The 25,500-nt window shown below is 45.1% G+C and overlaps 1 protein-coding gene across 1 annotated transcript in view; it reads left to right on the forward strand.

Moving 5' to 3' along the window:
- The first annotated feature begins 4,540 nt into the window (after window positions 1–4,540).
- Zyg11a (zyg-11 family member A, cell cycle regulator) overlaps window positions 4,541–25,500 on the forward strand; it is a 35,339-nt gene continuing 14,379 nt past the window's right edge. The window contains 4 exon segments of the mRNA XM_032889116.1: window positions 4,541–4,630; window positions 12,533–12,698; window positions 18,185–18,936; window positions 21,546–21,686. Of these exon segments, the coding sequence (XP_032745007.1) occupies window positions 4,541–4,630; window positions 12,533–12,698; window positions 18,185–18,936; window positions 21,546–21,686 (1,149 nt within the window).

Genomic DNA, 25,500 nt, shown 5'->3' on the forward strand with positions numbered 1-25,500 from the left:
AAAAAAAGAAAGAGCCCTTGGGGATTTAACCAAAAAAAAAAAGCCCAATTCTTAAAAAAAAAAAAATACAAAAAAAAAAAAAAAAAAAAGAAAAGAAAAAAAAAAAAAAAAAAAAAAAAAAAAGAGCCTGTGCCTTGTTCCTCGTCACAAAACATATACATCTTATCAGTGAAAGAAATTGTCAAAAACAAACAAAAAACCCAAGTGAGGGTTGGGGATTTAGCTCAGTGGTAGAGCGCTTGCCTAGGAAGCGCAAGGCCCTGGGTTCGGTTCCCAGCTCCGGAAAAAAAAAAGAACCAAAAAAAAAAAAAAAAAAAACAAACAAACAAACAAAAACCCAAGTGAACAAAATACCTCACCAGATACTTTGACTCTTTATAACCTAAGCATAAATCTCCTTTAGGATTTAGGGCCTTGTGCTTGCTAGGCAAGTGCTCTACCACTGAGCTAAATCCCCAACCCCCATAAATCTCTTTTTACAAGCCAATACACATTCCATTCGGTGGTTCTTGGCACACGCCTTTAATCCCAGTACTGGGGGTGGGCTGTGGTGGGGAGCAGAGTTAGGTGGATCTCAGAGTTCCAGGCCAGCCTGCTCTACAGAATGATTTCCAGTATAGCCAGGGCCATAAAGAGAAACCATGTCTCAAAAACAAAAGCAAAACCAACCAACCAACCAAACAAACAAACCAAAAAACCCTCTAAAACCCAACCAACCAACCAACCAAAACCCCACAGCTAACACATAAATAAATAACCCCTGGCTATTCTGGGAATTCTCTTCCCAGGCATATTCTACTGCACCTGTACCCAGTCTCAGCTATATATGAGGCTGAGGCAGGAGGATGAGTGTTTGAGACCAGCCTAGGTAAAATGGAGATATCCTACCTCTCTTCTTTAAAGATTTTAGTATACATAAGTACAGTGTAGCTGTCTTCACACACACCAGAAGAGGGCATCAGATCTCATTACAGATGGTTGTGAGCCACCATGTGGTTTCTGGGATTTGAACTCAGGACCTCTGGAAGAGCAGTTAGTGCTCTTAACCACTGAGCCATCTTTCCAGCCCCATCCTATCTCTTTATAGGACAGGGTCTGTTACCTCAGGACTTATGAGGTAAAGACAGAAAGATGAGGAGTTCAAGGCCACCGTGAGCTACTTGAGAAGGCTGTCTCATAAAAATAAAAATCAGTCATGTTACACAGTTGGTAGAGGGCTTACATACCATGTGCAAAGCCTTAGCCCAGCTTCCAGTTCTGCATAAAGCAGTCATAAAAGCTCATGTCTATATGTAAAGCATGTGGGAGGTGGAGGCAGGAGGATCAGAAGTCTAAAGGAATCCAGGGGCTAGAGAATTGGCTCGACAGTTTAGATACTCTTCCAGAGGACCGAGGTTTGATTTCCAGCACCCACACGGAAGCTCACAACCATCTGTAATACAATGCCAAGGGTCCAATGTCCTCTTCTGGCCGAATGGGAGACCATTCTAGACTACTTAAGACCCCATCTCAAAAAATAAAAGAAAACCAAAGAGAATCAAAGGAAAACCAAAGGTGTGGTGGTTCAAACCTATAATCCCAGTACCCAACATTAAGGCAAGGAGGGTTCCAGGCCAGCCTGGGTTATAGACTGAGACACTGTCACCCCACCCTCTAGTCCCTACCCCTGCCAAACACCAACAATAAGAAAATAACACATTCTATAGATAACTGCAGCATATGGAGTAAATATTGTTTCCATTAATCTGTTTATTTTTTTTCTTTTTTCTTTTTTTCCGGAGCTGGGGACTGAACCCAGGGCCTTGCACTTGCTAGGCAAGCGCTCTACCACTGAGCTAAATCCTCAACCCCAATCTGTTTATTTTCAATTAATCTTTAGGTTCGCAACAGACCTCTGTAGCTGGAATAGACATTGTTTTCCCTTTTAGCAGGACTCTGTTTTTTTATTTTTATTTTTTTAAGATTTATTTATTTATTATATATAAGTACACTGTAGCTGTCTTCAGACACACCAGAAGAGGGCATCAGATCTCAATACGGATGGTTATGAGCCACCATGTGGTTGCTGGGATTTGAACTCAGGACCTCTGGAAGAGCAGTCAGTGCTCTTAACCACTGAGCCATCTCTTCAGCCCTATTTTTGATTTTTTAAAAGATTTATTTATTTATTTATTTATTTATTTATTTATTTATTTATTATATGAGTACACCGTGGCTGTCTTCAGACACACCAGAAGAGGGCACCAAATCTCACTACAGATGGTTGTGAGCCACCATGTGGTTGCTGGAAATTGAACTCAGGACCTCTGGAAGAGCAGTTAGTGCTCTTAACCACTGAGCCAACTCCCTAGCCCTTGATTTTTTTTTTTTTAAACAAATAACAATAAATAGAAAAACAATGTCAGAATAAAGACCTGGGGTCTCAGTGGGTAAAACACTGGCTGTGCTTACCTGACAACCCGAATTTGAGCCTCAGATCCCATTGTATATGCAGCACACACAGACACACAGACACACACCAGCAACAACAGAACCCCACCACAAACAAAAGACACACCATAAACATACATAATAGTAAACTAAAATTTAAGAACAAAAATACAGGACAGTCTTTCAAATGCGATATATTTAGGTTTGTCGTTTGTATTTTGCTGTATCAGAGCATTGACCATGCTAGGCCAGCACTCCTGATTCTTCATCTCCCAAATTCTGAGATTACAGATGTGCACCACCACCATCCCAGCTTAAATCACAAATTTTTATTTTATTTTATTAGATATATTTCTTTACTTACATTTCAAATGGTATTCCCTTTCCCAGTTTCCTGTCCATAAGCCCCCATCCCCACCCCCTCACGGGTGTTATCCCCATCCACCCCCATTACTGCCCCTCCCCCCGACATTCCCTTGCACTGGGGGTCCAACCTCGGTAGGACCTAAATCACAAATTTTTATAATGAGATTTTGATTTCTTTTGGCCCTACCTAGCCCATAACTCACAGAGATCAACCTGCCTCCCTCTTAGAGTACTGGGTTATCACTCCCAGGTAAAATCCCTTCATCTTGACTCTTCTGACTTTCTTCAATGGCTTGTTCTCATCCTTGAAATTCTTTCCTTACAAAGTCCTGAGTGAGCGAAGTCTAACAGCCACGCCCCCGCATCTCTAGCAGCCACGCCCCCGCATCTCCAGCCGCAACCCGGGTAAATTCAGGGCCAGCTGTTTTGAACTCACCTTGCACCTTAGGAGGTGGAAGTAGGAGAATCAGTTCAAGGTCATCTTCCGCTATAAAGCAAATTCCAGGCTGCTGAAAAAGAAAACAGGCGGGAAAGGAAAGTGTTTCCTGGTCATTTGTTCTTGAAAGCTAACTTTAACATTTGAATTCCTTCATCTAGTCTGGAAGCGCCTGACCTTGCATATATCTTATCTTAAACAATCCTGATTTCTGCCTGTGTGCTCTCAAGTAATCTTACTGTGGGGAAAATTAAGCAATCTCTCGCAATCCAAGGGATCGAAACTCGCTCTCGGTCTCTGCCTCTCACCTCTGTCTGTCTGTCTCTGTCTCTCACCCGCCTTGGCCTGGATCCCAGCAATAGCTGTATGTTAAATAAGACTGTCTTAAAGTAGTGGAGGCTGAGGTTAGCTTCAAACTAGTTTTCCGAAGAAAACCTTCAACTTTTGATCTTCCCGTTTCCACTTCCCTGTGCTCGTATAAAAACAGGTGCTGTGTTTTTGAAATTTTATTGTGTGTGCGTGTCGTGTGTGTAAGCGGATAAAACACTGCACACTGTAGGCTGTCCCCATCCACCCAGGTCAGCAGCCCCTAGAAATGTTTTGTACGGTTAGTTACAATCGAGGCGTCAAAACGTGACTGGTGGGGTTGGGGATTTGGCTCAGTGGTTCAGCACTTGCCTAGGAAGCGCAAGGCCCTGGGTTCGGTCCCCAGCTCCGAAAAAAAAAGAACCAAAAAAAAAAAAAACGTGACTGGTATCATACTTCTGGGACAAAGCCTTTTTGAAAATGCATTTTAATTTGTCTAAAGAACTTAAAAGTCTGGGATGGGGTAGAAATCTTGCCTACAATGCGCTGTAGAAAAAACTTTAACCCATCCAGAAAAAAAAAAAAAAAAAAAACCTCCTTTAATACTTGGGAGGCAGAGGTAGGCGGATCTCTATGAGTTTTGAGTTCCAGGACAGCCAGGAAACCTGTCTCAAAACAAAAACCCCCCCAAAAAAAAAAAAAAAAAAAAAAAAAAAAAAAAAGGTAAGAACAAAATAGAAATTTACAATCAAATGCACTGCGTACTGTGCTACGGCCCTCACCACGGAGAGTCCGAGGGCGGTCGGCCTCCGAGGGGTGAACAGGAGTTGGGTGGCTGAGCCTGGGGAGCGAGGACCATTGGACGTGAGGCCGGGGGCGGGGTCGCGGTGGACCTGTGCGCGGCGTGGGGCGGCGATTCAAACGCTGGGCGACCTTCCTGCGCTCTCCGCCTGTGCTCCGCGGCGCGACGTCGGCGGCCGGGCTCGCGCGAGCGGGGGCGTCATGGTCCACTTCTTGCACCCGTTGCTGTGGCCGCGGACCCTCGTCCTGCCCAACGCCCAGCAGGACGCGCAGGGCCACTGCTTGGTGCAGGTGAGTGTGGCCGCCGTCCGGGGCCCCCGGGCGTCCGCCCGTCGTGCAGCGCGGCCCGCGGGCTGGTGCGGGGCGGCCTCCTCCTGGCGGGTGGGCCGGCGGGCGAGTTGGGCGTGACGGTTCTCTGGAGTTCGCGGGCAGGCGGGCCGGGCTCCGTGGACACCACGTCCCGCCCTCGCGTGGTTCCTGTTCACTGCGCTGCTGAGGAAGGCGCCCGAGTTCAAGCCCCAGCCATGCTGAGCACCCGCTGCGAGCAGGCGCCACCCCCTCGGGTTACCCCCGAACCCGGCTCCTCTCTTCAGACCTCCAGCGCAGTCTGGTCTCCTCAGTCTGCTCCCTTCAGACGCCCTCACCTCAGCACCCCCCATCTCGCCGCTCCACTTAGACCCTTTAGCCCTTCCTTCCCGGCCGTCCCTGTAGAATCTTCTTAGTTCCCCACTCAGAGGCACTCCCCAGCCGTCCTCCCACCTGCCCCATTAACGGAGTGCAGAATGCAGAATCCCCCAGGTTGACTGGGGTCTACACTGAAACTGAGGGTCAAGTGACTCTGGATGCTCAGTGCCACCGCGGGGAACGAAAAGTACAATGGTGATACCTCGTTATTATTGCGGTCCCCAGACAGGGTTTCTTTCTTTTTTTTTTCCGGAGCTGGGGACTGAACCCAGGGCTAAATCAGTACCACCGAGCTAAATCCCCAACCCCAGACAGGGTTTCTAAGTGTAAGAACTTTGGCTGTCCTGGAACTCACGCTGTAGTCCATGCTGGCCTTGAACTCAGAGATCAGGCTGCCTCTGCCCAAGTGCCCACCTCTTAAGGAGGATCACTGAGTTCTAGGCCAGGAGACACCTCCCAACCAAATTAAAAAAAAAAAAAAAAATCTAATGATGAGGGGCCAATCGGAGAAGAGTTCAGAGAGCAGTTAAGAGTCTGGCTGAGATGGTGCTTTTTGTGGTGTTATAGAATCTGGGGATGAACATCTCTTGGTAGTCTGCTTCTCCACTGAGGTACACCTAGGCTGAAGTTGTGTGTGTGTGTGAGATGGGGTTTCCACTGTAGCCCAGACTGGCTTCAAACTCAGTCTCTCCACCACTGGAATTGCAAACGACCACACTGCAATATGATCACCCCCTTTTTTCCTCGAACTCATCACTGAGATCTCCTGTCTCTGCCTTCTGATTTAAAAGGGTGCAGCTCAGCCCTGAGTTTTGAAAGGTTTGTGTAAAATTGAGTTACACTTAGAAATACATTAAAGAGACTCCTGTATATTAACTTTGTATTCTCTTGACCTTCAAAAGTTACTTATTTTCTCCAGCTTAAAAAGAAGACAGCTTGCTGTAATATGTTCTCTCTTTTCACTATGTTGGTTTTGGGGTCAAGCTCAGGTGGTGAGGCACCTTTGTCTGCTGTCTATCTTTCTGGGCCCCTACTTATTTTTTGAATTATGGGTATGAGACTGGTGAGATGGCTCAGCAATTAAGACCTGGGTTGAGTTCCCAGCACCCATGTGTGCCCATGAGTGCAGATTCCCTCAGAGTCCAGAAGAGTATGGTCAATTCTCTAAGTCTACAGTTGCAGACAGATGTGGGTGCTGGGAAAAGAACTTCTGCCCTCTTAACCTCTGAGCCATCTTCTTAGCCCCTATTTTAATTTTTTTTTTTATTGGAAATAAAATTTCACCCAAGATCAGGCTGGTCTGGAACTAAGTAGCTGGCCTTGCATTCTCAATTCTTTTTGCTTGTCTCTGGTTACAAGAGAAGTATTTTACCTTGAAGGTTTTTTGTTTTGTTTCTTTTTTTAAAGTAAAGACTTATCTATTTATTATATATGAGTACACTGTAGCTATCTTAGGACACAGCAGAGGAGGGCATCAGATCCCATTACAGATGGTTGTGAGCCACAACGTGGTTGCTGGGAATTGAACTCAGGACCTCTGGAAGAGCAGTCAGTGCTCTTAACCGCTAAGCCATCTCTCCAGCCCTTTTTTTTTTTTTTTTTTTTTTGAGACAGGGTTTCTTTGTGTAGCCCCTGACTATCCTAGAACTCACTCTGTAGACCCTGCTGGCCTTGAACTCAGAGATCTATCTGGCTGCCTCTGCCTCCTGAGTCCTGGGATTAAAAGTGTGTGCCACCACCACCCACCCATAAATTTTCTTTTTAGCGTATATGGTATTTGTAATTTTTTCCTGGTTATTATCTTTTCACCACACACCTTTTTATTTTATTAGTTGTGGGTCATATCTTTATAACTTCCTTTATTTTGCTTAGCTGATGTGTAATTTGGATTTTTTTTTAAAGATTTATTTATTTATTATATATAAGTCCACTGTAGCTGTCTTCAGACACACCAGAAGAGGGCATCAGATCCCATTACAGATGGTTGTGAGCCACCCTGTGGTTGCTGGGAATTGAACTCAGGACCTCTGGAAGAGCACTCCGTGCTCTTTACGCTGAGCCATCTCTCCAGCCCTAATCTGGGTTTTTTGTTTATCCTTGTCTTCTATGTTCTAGACTGGCCTCTAGCTCCCGGTGTAGCTCAGGGTGTCCTTGAATTCCTGATCGTCCTGCCTCTATATCACAAGGGGTGGGATTATAGGTTTGGACCTGTAATTCTTTTTTATGAATTATATGTAATGTGTGTGCCTTGGACACGTTTGTGGAGGTCAGATGACAATTTGCGGTTTGTTTTGTTCTTCTGTCATATGTACTGAACTCAGTGTTTCAGCTTGGATGGGAGGACCTTTACCTACTGATATCTCTCCAGCCCAAGAAATCAAATTTTTTTTTTTTTTTTTTTTTTTTTGGTTCTTTTTTCGAGCTGGGGACCGGAACCCAGGACCTTTTGCCCCTAGGTAAGCGCCACCGCTGAGCTAAATCCCCAGCCCCAAGAAATCAAATTCTATTGTTATGATACACACACACACACACACACACACACACACACACACACACACACACAGAGAGAGAGAGAGAGAGAGAGAGAGAGAGAGAGAGAGATTTTGAGATATACTCAAATATGATCTCTCTTGGTTCACTCAAAATTTAAAAAATTTTTACTTTATGTGCATTGATATTTTGCCTGCCTGTATGTGTGTATGGGGTGTCTGAGTCCCTGGAACTAGAGTCGCAGACAGTTGTGAGCTGCCTTATGGGTGCTGGGAATTAAACCTGGGTCCTCTGGAAGAGAAGCCAGTGTTCTTTTTTTATTGGACATTTTATGTATTTACATTTCAAATGTTATCCTCTCCACCCCTCTCATCCTCCCCACCCCCACACCCCCAAGCCAGTGTTCCTAACTGTTACGCCATCTTTCTAGCCCTGTGGTTTGCTCAGATTTAAAACACATATTTTAGAGGCTGGAGAGATGGTTTAGTGGTTAAGAGCAGTTTTGTTCTCGAAGACTCAGGTTCAGTGCCCAGCACCCACATGTGTCAGTATTGACTCTAGTTCTAAGGGATGCACATATACGCGGCACATACATACATGCAGGCAAAATACTCATACACATAATAATACTTTTTAAAAGTCAGTATATTCTGTCATTGGTTCCAAACGTCTACAGATGTTCAAACGGTCGTAGTCTTGGGCTTGGGAAATGGCTCAGAGGTTAAGTGTGCATACTGTTCTTGCTCATGCCTTGAGTTTGGTTCCTGGCCATCTATGTCGAGTGACTCATAACTGCCTGTAACTTCAGCTCCAGGGGATTCTGACACTTCTGACCTCTGAATACCTGCATTTGTGTGCATGGAGCCACACACAGGCACACACTCATATGCAAATCTTCTTTTTTTTTTCATTTTTTCTATTTTTCGGAGCTGGGGACTGAACCCAGGGCCTTGCGCTTGCTAGGCAAGTGCTCTACCACTGAGCTAAATCCCCAACCCCGCAAATCTTCTTTTTAAAGTTAGTATTTATTAGGTGTGGTGGTGCACATGTATAATTCCAACAGAAGCAGGGGAATCATTGAAGGTTCAAAACCAACTTGGTCTACACGGCAAGTTGCAAGACAGCTTGCCTTCTGCCTCAGTTTCTCGGGTCTGATTATAGTGTAATTATAGGCTTATACCACCAGGCCTGGCTTTATCCCCTCCCCCATCCATCTCTTTTTGTCTGTCTGTCTGTCTGTCTATCTATCTATCTATCTATCTATCTATCTATCTATCTATCTTTCTTTCTTTCTTTCTTTTTTTTTTTTTTTTTTTTTTTTTTTTTTAAGACAGTGTCCCATTGTGGGCCCTGGCTGTCCCCTCGAACTCACTATGTAGACCGGCTGAACTCTGCGCCCCAAGTGGTGGGATTAAAGGCAAGTGCCACCATGTCCAGCCTTTCCTTTTTTCTTTCCCTACTGACCCATCTTGCTGGTCCTTCCACCTTATTTGTTGAAACAGAGTCTACATTGGAGCTAATTAAACAGACAAATTAATAGTGAAAAGTAAAAATATATTTATTCAACATGACTGTGGCAAGAGTGGAAAAAAAGTGGCAAAAAGACCCAGTGGCACCCCTGAGTACACATCCCAAGTTTATCTATGGAGTCTCGAATGTGAATTTTAGGTACAAGAGAGGGCTAGAATTATACATTACAGGAAGAGGCAAGATATGGTTCTGCTTGTCACTGACCTAGCATTGCCTTGGTTGCAGTTAGTCCTGCAGGGTAGTGTAGTAAATTCCAGTGGTCCTTAGCAGAAGACAGGTTCCCCCTGGGTGGCCCCAGGCTTCAGCCTTTCTTCCCGGAGCATGATGCTAGGGGAAACTGCAATTTCTTGCCATATGTCCTTGTACTAGTCCATTGGCCAAAGCAAGGGACAGAAATCTCTCTTTAGAATATACTCATTCCTGCTGTGCAGATTGCTTATATCTCTAAACCCACATCTTGTTTCTGGTGGACTAGCTGGTCACTCCCAGGATCTACTTGTCTCTGTCCTCTGACACTGGGGTTATAAAAGCTTCATTCTTTTATCTGGATACTAGGGATCTGCTCTCACCTTTCTGTGTGGCTAGATGGCCCATCTCTCCAGCCCTGGGAGGGTCCTTGTAAATTGCAGGGACTTCCAGAGACTTGTCAGTTGTATATTGCAGAGCCTTGTTAAGAAACCTCCAGGATGGACTGTTGCAGTTCAGAGGAAATTGTAGCACACCAGTAATTGAGGCTGGAGTTGAGTTCCTTGTCTTTCTGCCCCTGGGGTACCCGGCTCAAAGGTGTGCCCCAGCATGCCTGGTTAAGAAAAGTTTTTTTCTTTTTTGTTTTTTTTAGAGGGCAAAGATAGGATTGCTATGAGTAAGATGTTTGTTTGTTTTGTGTTTTTGAGACAGGGTTTCTCTATGTAGTTCTGGCTGTCCTGGAACTCACTCTGTAGACCAGTCTGGCCTTGAACTCACAGAGATCTGCCTGCCTCTGCTTCTGGGTGCTGAGTTTCCACTGTCTAGTGAGTAAGTTTTATATGAACAGGTTAGTGGGGTTTGGAGGTGTGTGTAGTGTGAATTTTTGCTATGTTATACAGGCCAACCTTGAACTGCTGTAGGGGAGCAGTTCGACCTCCGCTTCTCAGGTATCTTAGACTGCGAGGTGGGTACCTAGAGGGGCTTTGTGTGTGTGTGTTTTATTATTTCTTTCTATTCACTTAATTTAATTCATGTATATGTATGTTTTACATGCATGTATGTTAAGTGAACTGTGTGTGTCAAAGGTAGCCAGAAGAGGGCGTGGAATGCTCTGGAACTGGAATTAACAGATAGTTGTAAGCTACCACGTGGGTGCTGGGAATCTGAACTTGCTTCCTCTGAAAGAGCAGCCAGCGCTCTTAACAGTTAAACATCTGCCTCATGAACATTGAAATTACAGTCAGTTTTTACTTCTAATATACAACAAATATGAAAGAATTGTTGAATATCGGACCTAGAAAAAGTCTATTTTAAAGGACTTACTTTTATGTTTATGTGTTTGAGTGCTTCACCTGCGTGTGTGTGTGTGTGTGTGTGTGTGTGTGTGTGTGTGTGTGTGTGTGTGTGTGTGCGCCATGTCTGCAGGGTCCACAGAGCTCAGAAGAAGATGTTGCATACCCTGGAACTGTTATAAGCCTCAGAGCTGCCATGTGGGTGCTGGGATCCAAACCCTGGCCCTCTGCAAGAGCAGCCAGTTCTCTTCTTTTCTTTTTTTTCTTTTCTTTTTTTTTTGGAGCTGGGACCGAACCCAGGGCCTTTTCACTTGCTAGGCAAGCGCTCTACCACTGAGCTAAATCCCCAACCTCCTACAGCCAGTTCTCTTAACTGTCAAGCTCCAGTTCCAGCTGCAATAATCTAGGTTTTCATCAATAAAAGGGTTTGCCTAAGGTCAAAAGTTAGAGCGCTGAAGCTGAGGCTTGACACCAGTGGATTGTGGGCTGGGGATGTACTGAATGAGCTTGTAGCTCCTGCTTGTCACCCCAGCTTTGGGAAGTGGATGTAGGAGAATTACAAGTTCAGGGTCATCTTTGGTCACATAATGAACCTGAGGCCGGTCTGTAGTGCAGGAGACATTGCCTAAAATGACAAAAGCCTAGAAGATATGTAGAGTGGATCATTTCTAACATCTGGGATGCTGAGTAGTGGGATTTCAAGTTGGAGGTCAGACTTGGCTACCAGAGAGACCCTACTCATAAGTCGGTAAATAAATAAAAGTGTCTAGCTTTGAAATGATCCTCTGCCTGTACCTGCCGCTGCCCCTTTTCTGCCTAAATTCTGGGTTCACGGGTTGTGCTACCCATTAATTAAATTAATTAAGTTGTTGCAACTAATTTAAAAAATCATCTTTTTAGAATAAATTATTTATTTCAGTTACTTTGTGGGTGCAGGTATGTGGAGGTAAGAGGCCAGCTCTGAAGGGTTAGCTCTTCCCTGCGACCTTGCTCTTCTAGGGAATTGAACACAGGTTGTGAGGCCTGGGAAGAAGTTACTGAGCCATGCTGTTCGCCCCAAAAGTGTTTGTCTCTGTAGTCAAGTTATCCGGGAGGCCGAGACAGGCAGATTGCTCGAGCTCAGGTTTTCAGGGCATGTCTTAACTTAGACCTCATTTCAAAACCCTAAATAATATATAAGTAAATCAATATGCCAGGTACAGTGGCTCAAGTTTGTAATCCCGGTACCTGGACAGAGGAGGCAAGAGATTCACTGAGAGTCTGAGGCCAGTCTGAGCTACACCGGCATTGGGTTGTTTCTAGGACCTTCTGGGACATGGAGTCACTTATGTGGGAGAAGCTCATAGGAAGGAAGGTGGGAGTGCGGAGGTCAGAGGATAACTTGGGGGAGTCACTGGATAGGTCCTCGTCATCAAACTCAGGCTCAGCAGCAAGTATAAGCACTGAGAATTCTAAAACTATGAACTTTTAAAAACTGCCTTAGCGGGGTTGGGGATTTAGCTCAGTGGTAGAGCGCTTGCCTAGCAAGCGCAAGGCCCTGGGTTTGGTCCCCAGCTCCGGAAATAAAAAAAAAACTGCCTTAGCGTTCATCATCTCATAGGTTCTGGTAAGCTGTACATTTGATTTCAGAAGTGATAGTATTACAATATTAATATTATTATTATTAATTACTATTGAGGCAGGTTCTTGCTATGTATACCCGGTTGGCCTTGAACTCACTGTGAAGACCAGGTTGGTCTTGAACTCAGAGATCTGCTCTGCCTCCCAAGGGCTAGAATGCAAGCTGCGCTGTCCCGCCCGGCAGGTTGTTCTGTTGTTGTTCTTTAATTTAGTATGTGCTGTATGGAAGGCAGAGGACGCCTATAGAACCTACTTCTTCTCAAAGATAGAGCTGACCATCATGGCGAGGCGGTAAAAAGCACCTTTACCTTGCTGACCACAGTCACTTTCATGTTGAATGTTTGCCGGTGAATTCTAACATTTTTTTCCTTTTCCCCTTTTGGTGCTTTAGGAGGAAGCATCGCCCTACCCTTTGGTCAACATCTGCATGGATGTCTTAATTGCCGAATTGGACAAATGGTGTTCTAAAAGACCTGATGGAACATTGTGTCTTCCAGAGCATTGGTCTTTCCCTCACGAAATAGCTGATAAATTCCTTGAGAGGATGGCTTGGCAAGGTACGAAGTGTTCTCTAAAGTGTAGTCTTACAGTGCTTTGCTGTTCTTTTTTTGTCTTTGTTTTTTTTTTTTTTGTGACCCACTGAGGCGTCACTGAGGGGTAATTTACAGGAGCGTGGGTACACCTTCAGTGGCTATACCCTTTAGGACAACAACCCCCCAGGATCTGCCGCCCCTCCCTTATGCACATCAGCCATTAGTTACATATATATCCTCATGGAGGATGGGCCCTGGTGATTCCCTTCCTCCTCTCACAGAATGCTGACAGGCTCCGGTTTTATGTGGCTCTTGTACTAGTAAAGAAGGCACTTCTTGAAGAAGGCAGTGGCTGTGTTAGAGGAAGAGAGTGTTCTTCCACAGGCCACTCCCTCCTCTGCCTTTTGACATTCTTTCCCTCCCTCTCTGCTGCATTGTTCTGTGAGCTTTGGAATGGGGCAGTAGAGGACACCCTCAGGGCTCGGCGTATGGTTTCCTGTGTGTGTGTTTACAGAGGACACCAGATGATCTGTTCTATCATTTCCTTCCTTAGCCCCTTAGTAAGAGACACAGACAGCCAGGCAAGGCCTAGTAACCCCATCTCCACAGTCACACAGCACTGAGGTGATAGGCATGTTCGGTCATGCTGGGCTCTTTACTTGAGTTCTGGAGATTTGAACTCAGGTTTTCATGTTCGAGTAGCAGATGCTCATACTCACTAAGCCATTTTCCCACCTCCAGCAGCCAGGTATTCTTAGTGTTTGACCAGTTATACGTCCGCAGCCTCTTCACAACTGACAGCAGTGCTGATCTATGTGCATAAACGTATTTACAAGGTAGTTTCACGGGCATTTCGTGTCCAGGGACCCAAACAGCAGCTGCACCTTCCCGACTATGCATAGCCTGTACCTCCGGCTTTTGACCAAATGTACAGTACCAGAGATGAATTCCCTCTGTGGCATGGACTCCCAGTCCAACCGAGAGCTGCTGCTTATTCCTGTAGCAGACTGGCCACTGTTGCACCAATGGCCAGGCCTTACCTGCACCTCAGGAGTGTAGCATGCGTAGTCCGCAGCTGAGTAAAGCTCGATGACAGTTCTCCCCAACATCCTGCCTAGCGTCTTCAGCACTCTATAAGGGCTGGTTAGCAGGATGATCTCAGCTCAGTTCCAGCTTGATTGCTGTGTCCTCCAATCAGTCCAATCAGAGTGCATAGAGTCTTCAGCAGTAGAGGGCTCCCAACAACAGTGTCAGTAGCCAGTGAACCCCAGTGCTTAATTATTGGGAAAATACCTTTACTTACAGTTCTTACTTTGATTATCTCAGTCTTTATAGGGTGACCTAAGCTTTTGAAGCTATTCCTGCTGCCGGCCTGATGGGTAAAGAAAATAAAGCCATTGTCAGTCTGTTGTGTGAATCGGAATAGCAGTCATGCTCAGCTTCATAAGGATCTGAGGCCAGTCTGGGTTCTAATATTCTGTCTGGGGGTAAACAAAACAGAGAAGAGACCAGCAAGCAGGCTCAGCGGGTCAGGGCACTGACCACTGGACATGATGGCCCGGCTTCTATCCATGGGACTTACATGGTAGAAGGAAAGAACTGAATTCCAAGTTGTCATCTGACTCCACACCTGCACCATGGCATAAATACGTATTAGAAAATTAAAACAGCAGCAAGAAACAAACAGCGGGAGGGAATTAAAGGTTTGATTTGTTATCTTAAAGATTTTGGTTTTTTACATTCGTGTGTGTGTGTGTGTGTGTGTGTGTGTGTGTGTCTGTCTGTCTGTCTGTCGGTCTGTCTGTCTGTCTGCACACACAACAGGAATGGAAGCCAGAGGGCAATTTGCAAGGGTTCATTTTCTCCACCAGTGCGTTCCAGTGTTCCAGTGCTCAGACTCTGCAGCAAGCTCTTTCGACTACTGAGCCGTTTCACTGCCCCTTTAAAGTTTTTATTTTATTTGAGATAGGGTCTCACCACGTAAACCTGCTGGCCCAGAGCGTGCTATGTAGTTCAGACTAGCCTCAAAACTTGTAGAGGTCCTTGTGTCTCCAGGCAGGTACCGCCACACAAACCTGTTTTCTTTTAAAAGAAGATTTCATTTCTTATATGTATTAATGTTTTTCCTGCACGTACATTTGTGCATGTATGCTTGGTGCTCAAGAAGATCAGGTAAAGGCATCAGATTCCTGAAATAGGAGTTACAGGTGGTTTTGAGCTGCCGTGTGGCTACTGAGAACGGAACGTGGGTCCCTTGCAAGAGCAGCCAGTGCCATCTCTCCAGCCCTTACTTCATTACTTTTGAGACAAGTCTTCTTGAACTCCAGTATGCAAGTGAGCCTCTTGCCTCAGCCTCTTGATGACTTGAGTCTGTGGCCTGCATCGCCATGCCTGAATCTGGTTATTTTAGAGAATTCTGGATGGGTTAAGTATCCCTTGTGCATATGGCTGGGAAGGTTTTGGATTTGGGAATACAGTTGGACACCTTTTTCTTTAGATTTTTTTATTAGATATATTTCTTTATTTACATTTCAAATGTTATTCCCCTTCCTGGTTTCCTGTCCATAAGCCCCCATCTTCTCCCCTCCCCTCCCCTTCCCCTATATGGGTATTCCCCCCATCCATCCCCCTTACTGCCCCCCGCCCCATATTCCTCTGTATTGGGGGTCCAACTTTGGCAGGACCAAGGGCTTCCCCTTCCACTGGTTCCCCAACAAGGCTATTCTCTGTTACACATCAGTTGGAGCCCTGGGTCAGTCCATGTATAGTCTTTGAGTAGTGTTAGTCCCTGGAAGCTCTGGTTGGTTGGCATTGTTGTTCTTATGGGGTTGGAAGCTCCTTCAGCTCTTTCAGTCCTTCCTCTAATTCCCCCCAAGGGATCCTGTTCTCAGTTCAGTGATTGCTGCTGGCATTGACCTCTGTGTTGGACATGCTCTGGATGTGTCTCTCAGGACAGTTGGACGTCTTTAATGTGAAAATCTGAAGTGCTCCAAACCACAAAGCTCTTTTGGTGCCATCTCATTCCTGGCTGAAGTTATTCCAGTTATTTACTGTCCCAAAAATTGTTTTGTTCGTTTCTTTTTGTTTTGGACAGGGTTTCATGCATCCTCCCCCAGGCTGACCTCAAACTCAAATATGAGGTCGAGGATGCTCTTGAACTCATGATTCCTTCTGTCTCTACCTCCCAAATGCTGAGATTACAGGTGTCCACCATCACACCTGGCCAGGTCTTTCTAAGAATATAAATGTAAGCTGGGTGTGGCTGCTGGACTACAGAAGGAGTCCCTGTCTAACACACAAACACACACACACACACACACACACACACACACACCCCACATACACACACACATACACTCACGAACACACATATGCACCCACAGATACCACACACACACTCATGCACACACAGACACACACAGCTTCTCTAGAGCGCATCACTCTCACCAGTCCCAATTTTATCATTCTTATGTTCTTCCTTTGAGTACAAGGGAACTGTTTTAATCATCTACCGGTGTGCCCTTCTAGATTGAGTTCCGTGTGGTGTCTGATATGCCGGTTGCTTAGGATGGAATCCCATATAGACAGTGCTTTGTAACTCTTTGCTAAATGGAGTTTAGTGCACCCTCTTTGTTTTACAGACGAAGAAAATGACGTCTTCCAGGGTGGGAGGGATGGCTCAGCAGCTAGCACCCGCATGGTGGCTTACAACTGTCTGTAGTATTGGTTCCAATAGATTGGATGACCTCCTCTGACTTCCATGGACACCAGTCACAAACATGATACCCATAGACACAGGAGGGCAATAAAATAAGTCACTCTAAAAGTCTCTCCATTCCCAATCTTAACATCTTAAAATCTTTTAAAAAAGAAAATGAAGGCCCAAAGGTTAAGTAATTAGCTTCTTAACTCCTCCTGTATTTGGACTTGTGAAGGGATGATAACAAAAAGGCCAGGTGTAGCGGTGCACACCTTTAGTCCCAGCCCTGGGGAAGCAGGCAGAGCTCCGAGTTTGAGGCCAGCCTGGTCTACAGAGCGAGTTCCAGGACACTCAGAGCTACACAGTAAGATCCTATCTTGAAGTCCCCTCCCCCAAAAGTAATTATAGTGGAGTTACTTACTTATTGTTTGCCTGCCTATTTGATTTTGTGTTCTGTTTCTACGAATAGGGTTGGTGTAGATAAGTTTGAGTTCAACCTTCCACAAGTAGACTGTGGGGAAGATGAACTCTTTTTTTTTTTTTTTTTTTTTTTTTTCCCCATCTTTATTAACTTGAGTATTTCTTATTTACATTTCGATTGTTATTCCCTTCCCGGTTTCCAGGCCAACATCCCCCTAACCCCTCACTCTCCACTTTTATATGGCTTCCCCTCCCCATTCTCCCCCCATTACCACCTCCCCCAACAATCATGTTCACTGGTGGTTCAGTCTTGGCCGGACCAAAGGCTTCTCCTTCCACTGGTGCTCTTACTAGGATATTCATTGCTACCTATGAGGTCAGAGTCCAGGGTCAGTCCATGTATAGTCTTTGGGTAGTGGCTTAGTCCCTGGAAGCTCTGGTTGCTTGGCATTGTTGTTCATATGGGGTCTCGAGCCCCTTCAAGCTCTTCCAGTCCTTTCTCTGATTCCTTCAATGGGGGTCCCATTCTCAGTTCAGTGGTTTGCTGCTGGCATTCGCCTATGTATTAATTTCTTTTTTTTTAAAGATTTATTTATTTATTTATTATACATAAGTACACTGTAGCTGTCTTCATGCACACCAGAAGAAGGCATCAGATCTCATTACAGATGGTTGTGAGCCACCATGTGATTGCTGGGATTTGAACTCAGGACCTCAGGAAGAGCAGTCAGTGCTCTTAACCGCTGAGCCATGTCTCTAGCCCCAAGATGAACTCTTTTTTTTTTTTTTTTTTTTTTAAAGATTTATTTATTACATACAATGTACACTGTAGCTGTCTTCAGACACACCAGAAGAGGGCATCAGATTCTGTTACAGATGGTTGTGAGCCACCATGTGGTTGCTAGGATTTGAACTCAGGACCTCTGGAAGAACAGTCAGTGCTCTTAACCGCTGAGCCATCTCTCCAGCCCCCAAAGATTTATTTCTTTATTATATATGAGAACATTGTCCTCAGACACACCAGAAAAGGGCATCAGATCTCATTACTGATGGTTGTGAGCCACCATGTGGTTGCTGGGATTTGAACTCAGGACCTCTGGAAGAGCAGTCAGTGCTCTAACCACTGAGCCATCTCTCCAGCCCCAAGATGAACTCTTGAAGCTTCCGTTTCTTCACCTAACAGCACTAATTATACTGTTCCCTGGTCGAGTTAGTGCAAAAAATAAATGAAAGAAGCTGGTGGAGGGTTTAGAAGAGCATCTGGCACAGCCAGCAGTAACCGTGGTGAGAATATTCTAGCAGCGTCTGTCCTCCTCATTCACTGCTGTGTCACAGTCAGGAAAGGCATGAGGTCTGGTTGTCGCTGAAAGTGGTTCTGCTTTTCTTGCAGGCAAGCTGACCGACAGGACAGCAAGCATTTTCCAAGGCAAGCAGATGAGCCTGAAGCTGATGAACATTCGGAGAGTCAAACTCTCGGCAGCAGCCTTCACACAGGCCTTCTGCCATCACAAGCTCACTGAAGTGGATGCCACCTCAGCGGACTCCCAGCTTCTCGCCCCAGACATCGTCCACGCTCTCCAGGGCAGTGCCTGGATCCAGAAAAACCTTCAGTGTCTTGTGTTAGACTCGGTTAGCGTCCCTCAGAACTCAGGGCTACTGGCCTTGGGTCAGTTCACCGGCCTTCACACCTTGAGCCTTGCCAATGTGTCCTTTCGCAACGAAGACCTAGTTGGCGTTTCTCAGTTACCCAGCCTGGAAAGCTTGGATATCTCCAATACTCTGGTCACCGACATCTCCGCACTCCTCTCCTGTAAGAACCGGCTCAGGTCCCTCACGATGCACTATCTGAAGTGCCTGGCCATGAACAACCCACAGATTCTCGACGTTATCAGTCAGCTGAAATGCCTGCTTCACCTTGATATTTCTGACCACAGGCAGCTCAAATCAGACCTGGCTTTTTATTTGTTACAGCAGAAGGACATCCTGCCCAACCTCATATCCCTGGATATTTCGGGGGGCACCGACATCACTGATCAAGTTGTGGAATCCTTTCTGCAGCACCGGCCTGCCATGCGATTTGTGGGACTCTTGCATACAGATGCTGGTTACTCTGATTTCTTTATGGGAAGGCAGGACTTGAAGGTTTGTCCTAACGTACATTTCGTTTTATTCATTCGGAGCATTATAAGTTCTTGTACATTAGACTCTATATTGGGAGGCGGGGATACTTGTCTAAAATCCTCCTCAGGAATTGTGGTGGTCAGGGGTAGCCCTTTTGTTGGGGACCCCCCAAACCTGCATGGTTTTATTAATTGCCCTTAAATCTTGTAGCAGCCTCCATCCCGCTGAGCAGTTTTTTATAGTGAACACAGTGGTCTTCAGTGGAGTGTAGGATGGGCGGATATGGTGAAGTTGGACTTGTTCTTTTACTAACTGTGAGTGCTTCTGATTTCTCTCTTGATGGAGGCTGCTATTCACTCCAGATAGGCGCGTTGGACAGCCAGTCGAGGCAGGGAGTGTTTTTATATGACAGCAGCCGTTAGAAATGGAGTAAGCCAGGGGAGAGTTTTTAAAGTTTTTATGAGTGTAATTATTACTACAGGTATAATCATTTACCCTACTGCAAATTTTTTTTTTGGCTGACTAGTGAGAGTAACTTCCAGGGCCTCCAGGATATCTTTTCCGAGAAGATTGGTGGCAATGTAGAAAAGGAATTATAAATTCTAGGTAACCCATATAAAAGACACATAATCAAGGTATTTTATTTACAAGCAGTAAGCCTAGATTGGGCAGGTTTGAGCTACTCCAACTTACCTCCCAGCCATGTGTCCCTTGTTACTTGCTGTTTCTCCTAGTCCCAGACTCATGGTCTACCTCCTCTCATAGCAGCTTCCTCATTTCTTCCTGTGATTTCTTCTTTCTCCTCTTTTTACTATCTTTGACCCCGGAGCCAGGTATCTGAAAACCTACCACAGGCTTTAGTCTTTTATATTAACCAATTAACTTGGGGGGCAAAAATTTCATACAACAAAAGCTGGTGTCCTCACTGGGGGCAATCAGATCTTGGGGGCCGTTATTTAGCATTTGTATACGTAGCACCAAACCAACCCCTGCGGCACTGTTGGCCTTGAGAGAAGGTAGGCCAGTCAGGGCCTCCCCATGGTAAGCCTGTCTGGTGGTGAAGGCATGGGGGCAATCTTGAATGCCTATAATCTGAGACCTGGGAATTACTTCCCAGAAGCAAACTCAGGTCAGGCCTTTATTTTTTGGGGCAGTTGACAGAGTTCCCTTTTCAAAAGGTTCCTTAGCTGAACACAAACTAGAATGTGTGAGTCTGAGGCAGGTGGATTATAAGTTTAAAATCATTTTGGGGTATGTGTTAAAACCCTGTTTCAACAAAAGCATTTTCTTGTCTGTTTAGTAGAGCCCTGGAATAATGATGTTCATGGTAGAGACAGGGGAATTGTTTTGAGTTTCTTTTCACTTTGTAAGATCCTTATTCTCCTGTCCCCTGGGTTTTTGTTCTTTACTACTGAGGACTGTTGGAAAAAAAAAAAAAAATCCTGGGCTGGAGAGATGGCTCAGCGGTTAAGAGCACTGACTGCTCTTCCAGAGGTCCTGAGTTCAGTTCCCAGCAACCACGTGGTGGCTCACGGCCATCTGTATTGGGATCTCATGCCTCCTCTTGTGTGTCTGAAGACAGCTTTAGTATAGACATAAAATAAATAAATAAAACCTTGAAAAAACAATCCTCACCAGCTAGGCAGTGGAGGTGCACATCTTTAATGCCAGCACTTGGGAGGCAGAGGCAGGTGGATCTCTGAGTTTGAGGCCTGCTTGTTCTACAGAATGAGTTCCAGGATCCCAGGGCTGCACAGAGAAAAGTGTCTCAAAAAAACAAGACAAAATAAATTCCTTGTTGATTTTATGTTTGGAGAGAGGCTATAGGAGAGGGCGTCGTAGAAGGAGGTGTGATTGAAAATCAGAACTCCGTTAGCTCTAGGCTACTTGGAATGGACTATTTAAAACACGTTATCCTGGGGTTGGGGATTTAGCTCAGTGGTAGAGCGCTTGCCTAGCAAGCGCAAGGCCCTGGGTTCGGTCCCCAGCTCCGAAAAAAAGAAAAAAGAAAAAAAAACAAAAAACATGTTATCCTGTAATAACAGGGAAGAGGTGTAGCACGTGAGAAGTGGGGTTAAACCCTGAGAATGAGCGAGGTCCTTTCCCCTGCCTTACCAGATGTTTCTCCTACGTGAGTGCTGAGCCTCCCGATAGGCCTCCATGCCTGTTGTCTGTTGACTTTGCACGTGCTCTGTGGCTTGTTTGATGATGTTTGCATTAGGCACCGTACCCTGGGCTTCACGTGGTTTACCACTAGGGCAAATCTCCAAACCACAGCTAGTTGAGGTTTTGTGGCTTTGATTTTTTTTTCTTGATTCAGACAAGGGTTGCTTATGTAGGACCTGGCTGTCCTCAAGTTTGAGACAGTTCCCCTACCTCTGTCTCCCAAGTGCTGGGATTCCAGGTACACACCACCCAGTCACAGTCTTAACTGGACTAGAGTTGCAGGGAGATGTATGTGATTCCCACATCAGCGCCTGCTTGCTTCGTTACTGTACTGAGCTGCACATTTCACCCGTTGGATGGGTCTGTGAGTGGGGGTTGAAGAACAGGGTTTGTTTTGAGCGTTGGCAGGACCCAGATGCTGTGTGAGTAGGTGAACGACCGGTCTGTAACTCCGTGTTTTTCAGGTTGCTGGAGGAGCCAACATGAGTCAGATTTCTGAAGCACTGAGTCGGTACAGGCACCGGTCATGTTTTGTGAAGGAAGCGCTCTATAGGCTCTTCACGGAAACACTTTCCTTGCGGGTCATCATGCCCGTCGTGCTAAAGGTACCTTAGATTTTACTGTGTCTCACTCAGGCAATCAAAAATTGTTTACCAGCAGTCACGGCGGCCACAGCTTTCATTCTAGAGGCATCTGAAGAACAGGTCGGTTTGAGTCCCAGGCCAGCCTAGTCTACAGAGTGAGCCCCAGGCCAGCTAATGCTACACAGAGAGACCTTGTCTCAGAAGCAGAAAAGTTGTTTATTGACCACTCACTACAGTAGCTCATTTGTTAAATTGTTTTATGACAGTTTCTCTTTGTAGCCCCGGCTGGTCTTACTCCTTATTAATTGTGGGCTAAGTATACTCATCAAGATAGGATAGTGAGCCAAAAAATACGTGGGAAAGAGAAAAAAGAGAGAATAATTGTAGATTTAATTGTTCCATCTTTGTTTGAGCATCTGAATCTGGATGAGATCAACTTCCTTCTTTCTTTTTTAAGTCGGACGTAGCCCTGGCTGACTTGGAACTCACTGTGTAGACCAGGCTAACTTCAAACTCACAGAGGTCCACCTGTTTCTGGCTCCTGAGTGCTGGCATTAAAGTTGTGTGCTCTCTCACCCAATTTTAAATCAACTTTGATTCCAAATGTTTAAAATCTGGTCTGAGGCGGGCAGGAAGGTAATTGAAGCATTGTCACCTTTCCAGTGTTATCTTCTCTCTCTCTCTCTCTCTCTCTCTCTCTCTCTCTCTCTCTCTCTCCCTTTCTCTCCTTCCTTCCTTCCTTCCTTCCTTCTTTCCTTCTTTCTTTTTTTAGAATTATTTATTTTATGTATATGAGTAGTACACGCTAGCTGTCTTTAGACACACCAGAAGAGGGCATCAGATCTCTTTTCTGGAGCTGGGGACCGAACCCAGGACCTTGCGCTTGCTAGGCAAGCGCTCTTCCACTGAGCTAAATCCCCAACCCCCAAGGGCATCAGATCTCATTACAGATGGTTGTGAGCCACCATGTAATTTCTGGGAATTGAACTCAGGACCTCTGGAAGAGCAGTCAGTGCTCTTAGCCACTGAGCCATCTCTCCGACCCAGTATTATATTTTCTACGCAATTGATTTTCTTCATTTTTTTTTTCCAGAGCTGGGGACCGAACCCAGGGCCTTGAGCTAAATCCCCAACCCCTATTTTCTACTTTTAAATTCTTCTCTCCATAACTCACCCCATCCTTTTGTCCGTCTTGTGGTTCGGTTTTTAATTTTCTTCTTTGCTTCCCTTTCTTGCCTCCACCTCTTGTCCAGTGCACTTTGTAAGTGACGTCTTCCAGTGTTGTCTCCACACTTCCACCGCCCCCTTCATTTGTGCCTCTTCCCTGCTGCTTTTTTCAGTTTTATGTCTGGCATCCCTCGGTGTTAACAGGATTAATTCTAAGGGGTTAAGCATGATCTGACTCACTGTAGAACATGCCTGAATCCTAGCTCTTAGAAGGCTGGGGCAGGAGGATTGCTGAGTTTAAGGTCAGCCTACCTCCACAATGAGGCCCTATCTGGAATATCCCCCGAATGGCGTAATCTGGCTGATGTTTATGTCTGGCAGTGTGTGTCACAGTAGCTTGGGTGACGCTCAGGAAATGGTCAGATAATTCATAATGCAGATGAGAAGTAAAGGTCTAGAGTCATCCAGCCAGTTAATGGCTACACGTGGACTTGAAGCAATTGCCACTGCTCCTCAGTGTCCTACAGGATCAATGCTAAGAATAGGAAAAGTCTGATATTGGTCCAATAAAGTAAATAACTTGTAGCAAGGAATCGTTAATGGTGTCTCATGTAACCACAAGCTTTTCCATCTGCGCCCCAGTTCCCAGATAGTTACTCAGAGGCTTTATTATATAAATGCCTAGGCTTAAGCTAGGCCAGCTCATACCTCAATTAATTATTCCATTCATTCATCCTATGTCTACCACATAGCTGGTTTCAGCTGACTTCTTCCATCTGACTTCTTTTGATTCCCTGTGGTGAATCTTCCTGTGCCTGTATCCCATCATTCCTCTCTCTCTCCGCCTCGGATTATTAGCCGTCAGATATTTATTGACAGGTGATGCTTCCACACAGTACACAAGAGATGATCCCTACATCTCCTCCTTTTAGTCCAATAAAAGCCTCTCTCTAACACCAGTAACCTACATACAATAAGAGCACGTATAAAAACTATCAGGGGGGGGATGGAAAGATGGCTCAGGGGTTAAGAGCATTGGCTGCTTTTCCACAGATCCTGAGTTCAATTCCCAATGAGATCTGGTGCCCCCTTCTGGTATGCAGGCATACATGCAAGTAAAATGTTGTATACATAATAAATAAATCTTTAAAAGAAACCTATCAGATAAGAATTGTACTTTCTATTATAACATATACTACCAACCTAAAAATGGCTTAGACCGTAAGACATTTTCTTAAATCCTAAACAACTTAAGCCTGATTTTGAGACTATAACACCATCAGAGACCTGAGAAATAAATATTACCTGAGTAAACAGGAAGTACAAGCAAACTGCTTCCAAAACTATAGCAAGGACAGAGGTGGCTGGATGGCTGGGCTGTCACCCAAGGTTTCTCTGTGTGGTTGGAGCGTCATCTTCTGCAGATATCGAAACACTTTGCTGTGAAGTGGGAATTGTAAAGGACTTGCCTACCCTGTCCTTGCGAAGATCGCTGTGCCCTCTTGTCCACAGCTGGGCAGCGTGCTGTGTGCAGCTGAGACAAGGACAGGTTTCTGCCCGGTGGCGGCTTTGTCACCTTTGAAGCAAACTCCATATGCTCATCATGTCTCACTGTCATGAGAAGCCTTTTATTAATAGAAATACTTAAACGTCATATTCTGTAGATCTCTGAGGTTTTTGAAGATCAACTTTCTGTAGTATATCTGAATCGGCAAACATTGCTTGTTTCTAGCTATTTTCTATCTGTTCAAGTTTGAAAACATTTACAGGAAGCTAAATAAAGCTTAGGGTTTTTTGTTTTTTTTTTTTAATTAACTAAACTAGTAGCTAACAAGACTCCACATTTGGTTGACTAAACCACTTGAACTTGTTAATTATCCTGAACAGTTTCAAAGACTAGAATTTTACGTTGCATTTAAATGAGTAGATAGAATACTTTAAACAAGAGTTGAAACAAATATGCAGTATATTATAGCAAATACATACCCTTAAATTTGTATGAATATACAAAATTTCATGTAAGTATAAAATTATTTGACTTGTTGCTCTCTTTAACTTAAAGGTAATTTAATTCCCTAACTTTTTGGGAATGAGGTCTTTCTCTAAAAACCGCCTCCTGCTGTCTGTGGGTGATGTTCTTCGTTGGGGACCCTAAGGACATTGGTGTATTGGCCAAGCCCTAGGAAAGCTAGCTGTGTCGTTTGTTGTCCCGTCTCTGTGTGGTGAGAAGTGCAGGGCTCAGGCGAAGGCCTTGAGATTTTTGTGGGAATTGCATTTGAGTTCGTCTGTGAGGTAGGATCATCTGGGCTGCTTGGTGTCTGTTTTGTTGTTCTTGGTTTCTTCCCTCTTGTCCCGCTGCCGAGATCTTTAGGAGGTCTTTCCTCTGTCAAATTTAATCTTTATTAATTTTGATGGAATCCATAGCTTTTCTTCTCCTGTTGAAACAAAGGCAAAACCTCTTCCCCAACTCAGCACGTTCCCTGCCTTCCAGTCTGAGGTTTTCACACATAAAAGCTGATCTAATTCTTCAGTCCTTTCTAGAATCCAGCGTTGCTTCAGCGGCTGTGCTGCCTCTCTCGTGGGCATGTAAGACATTTAGTCAGTAAAGCGTTAGTCTGTCTTAGGGAGGTTCCTCACCCCCTTCTGTTCTGTGAGCATCTCCTTTACA

Source organism: Rattus rattus, chromosome 1 (assembly GCF_011064425.1).
Source record: "Rattus rattus isolate New Zealand chromosome 1, Rrattus_CSIRO_v1, whole genome shotgun sequence".
In the NCBI taxonomy this organism is placed as follows: Eukaryota; Metazoa; Chordata; class Mammalia; order Rodentia; family Muridae; genus Rattus; species Rattus rattus.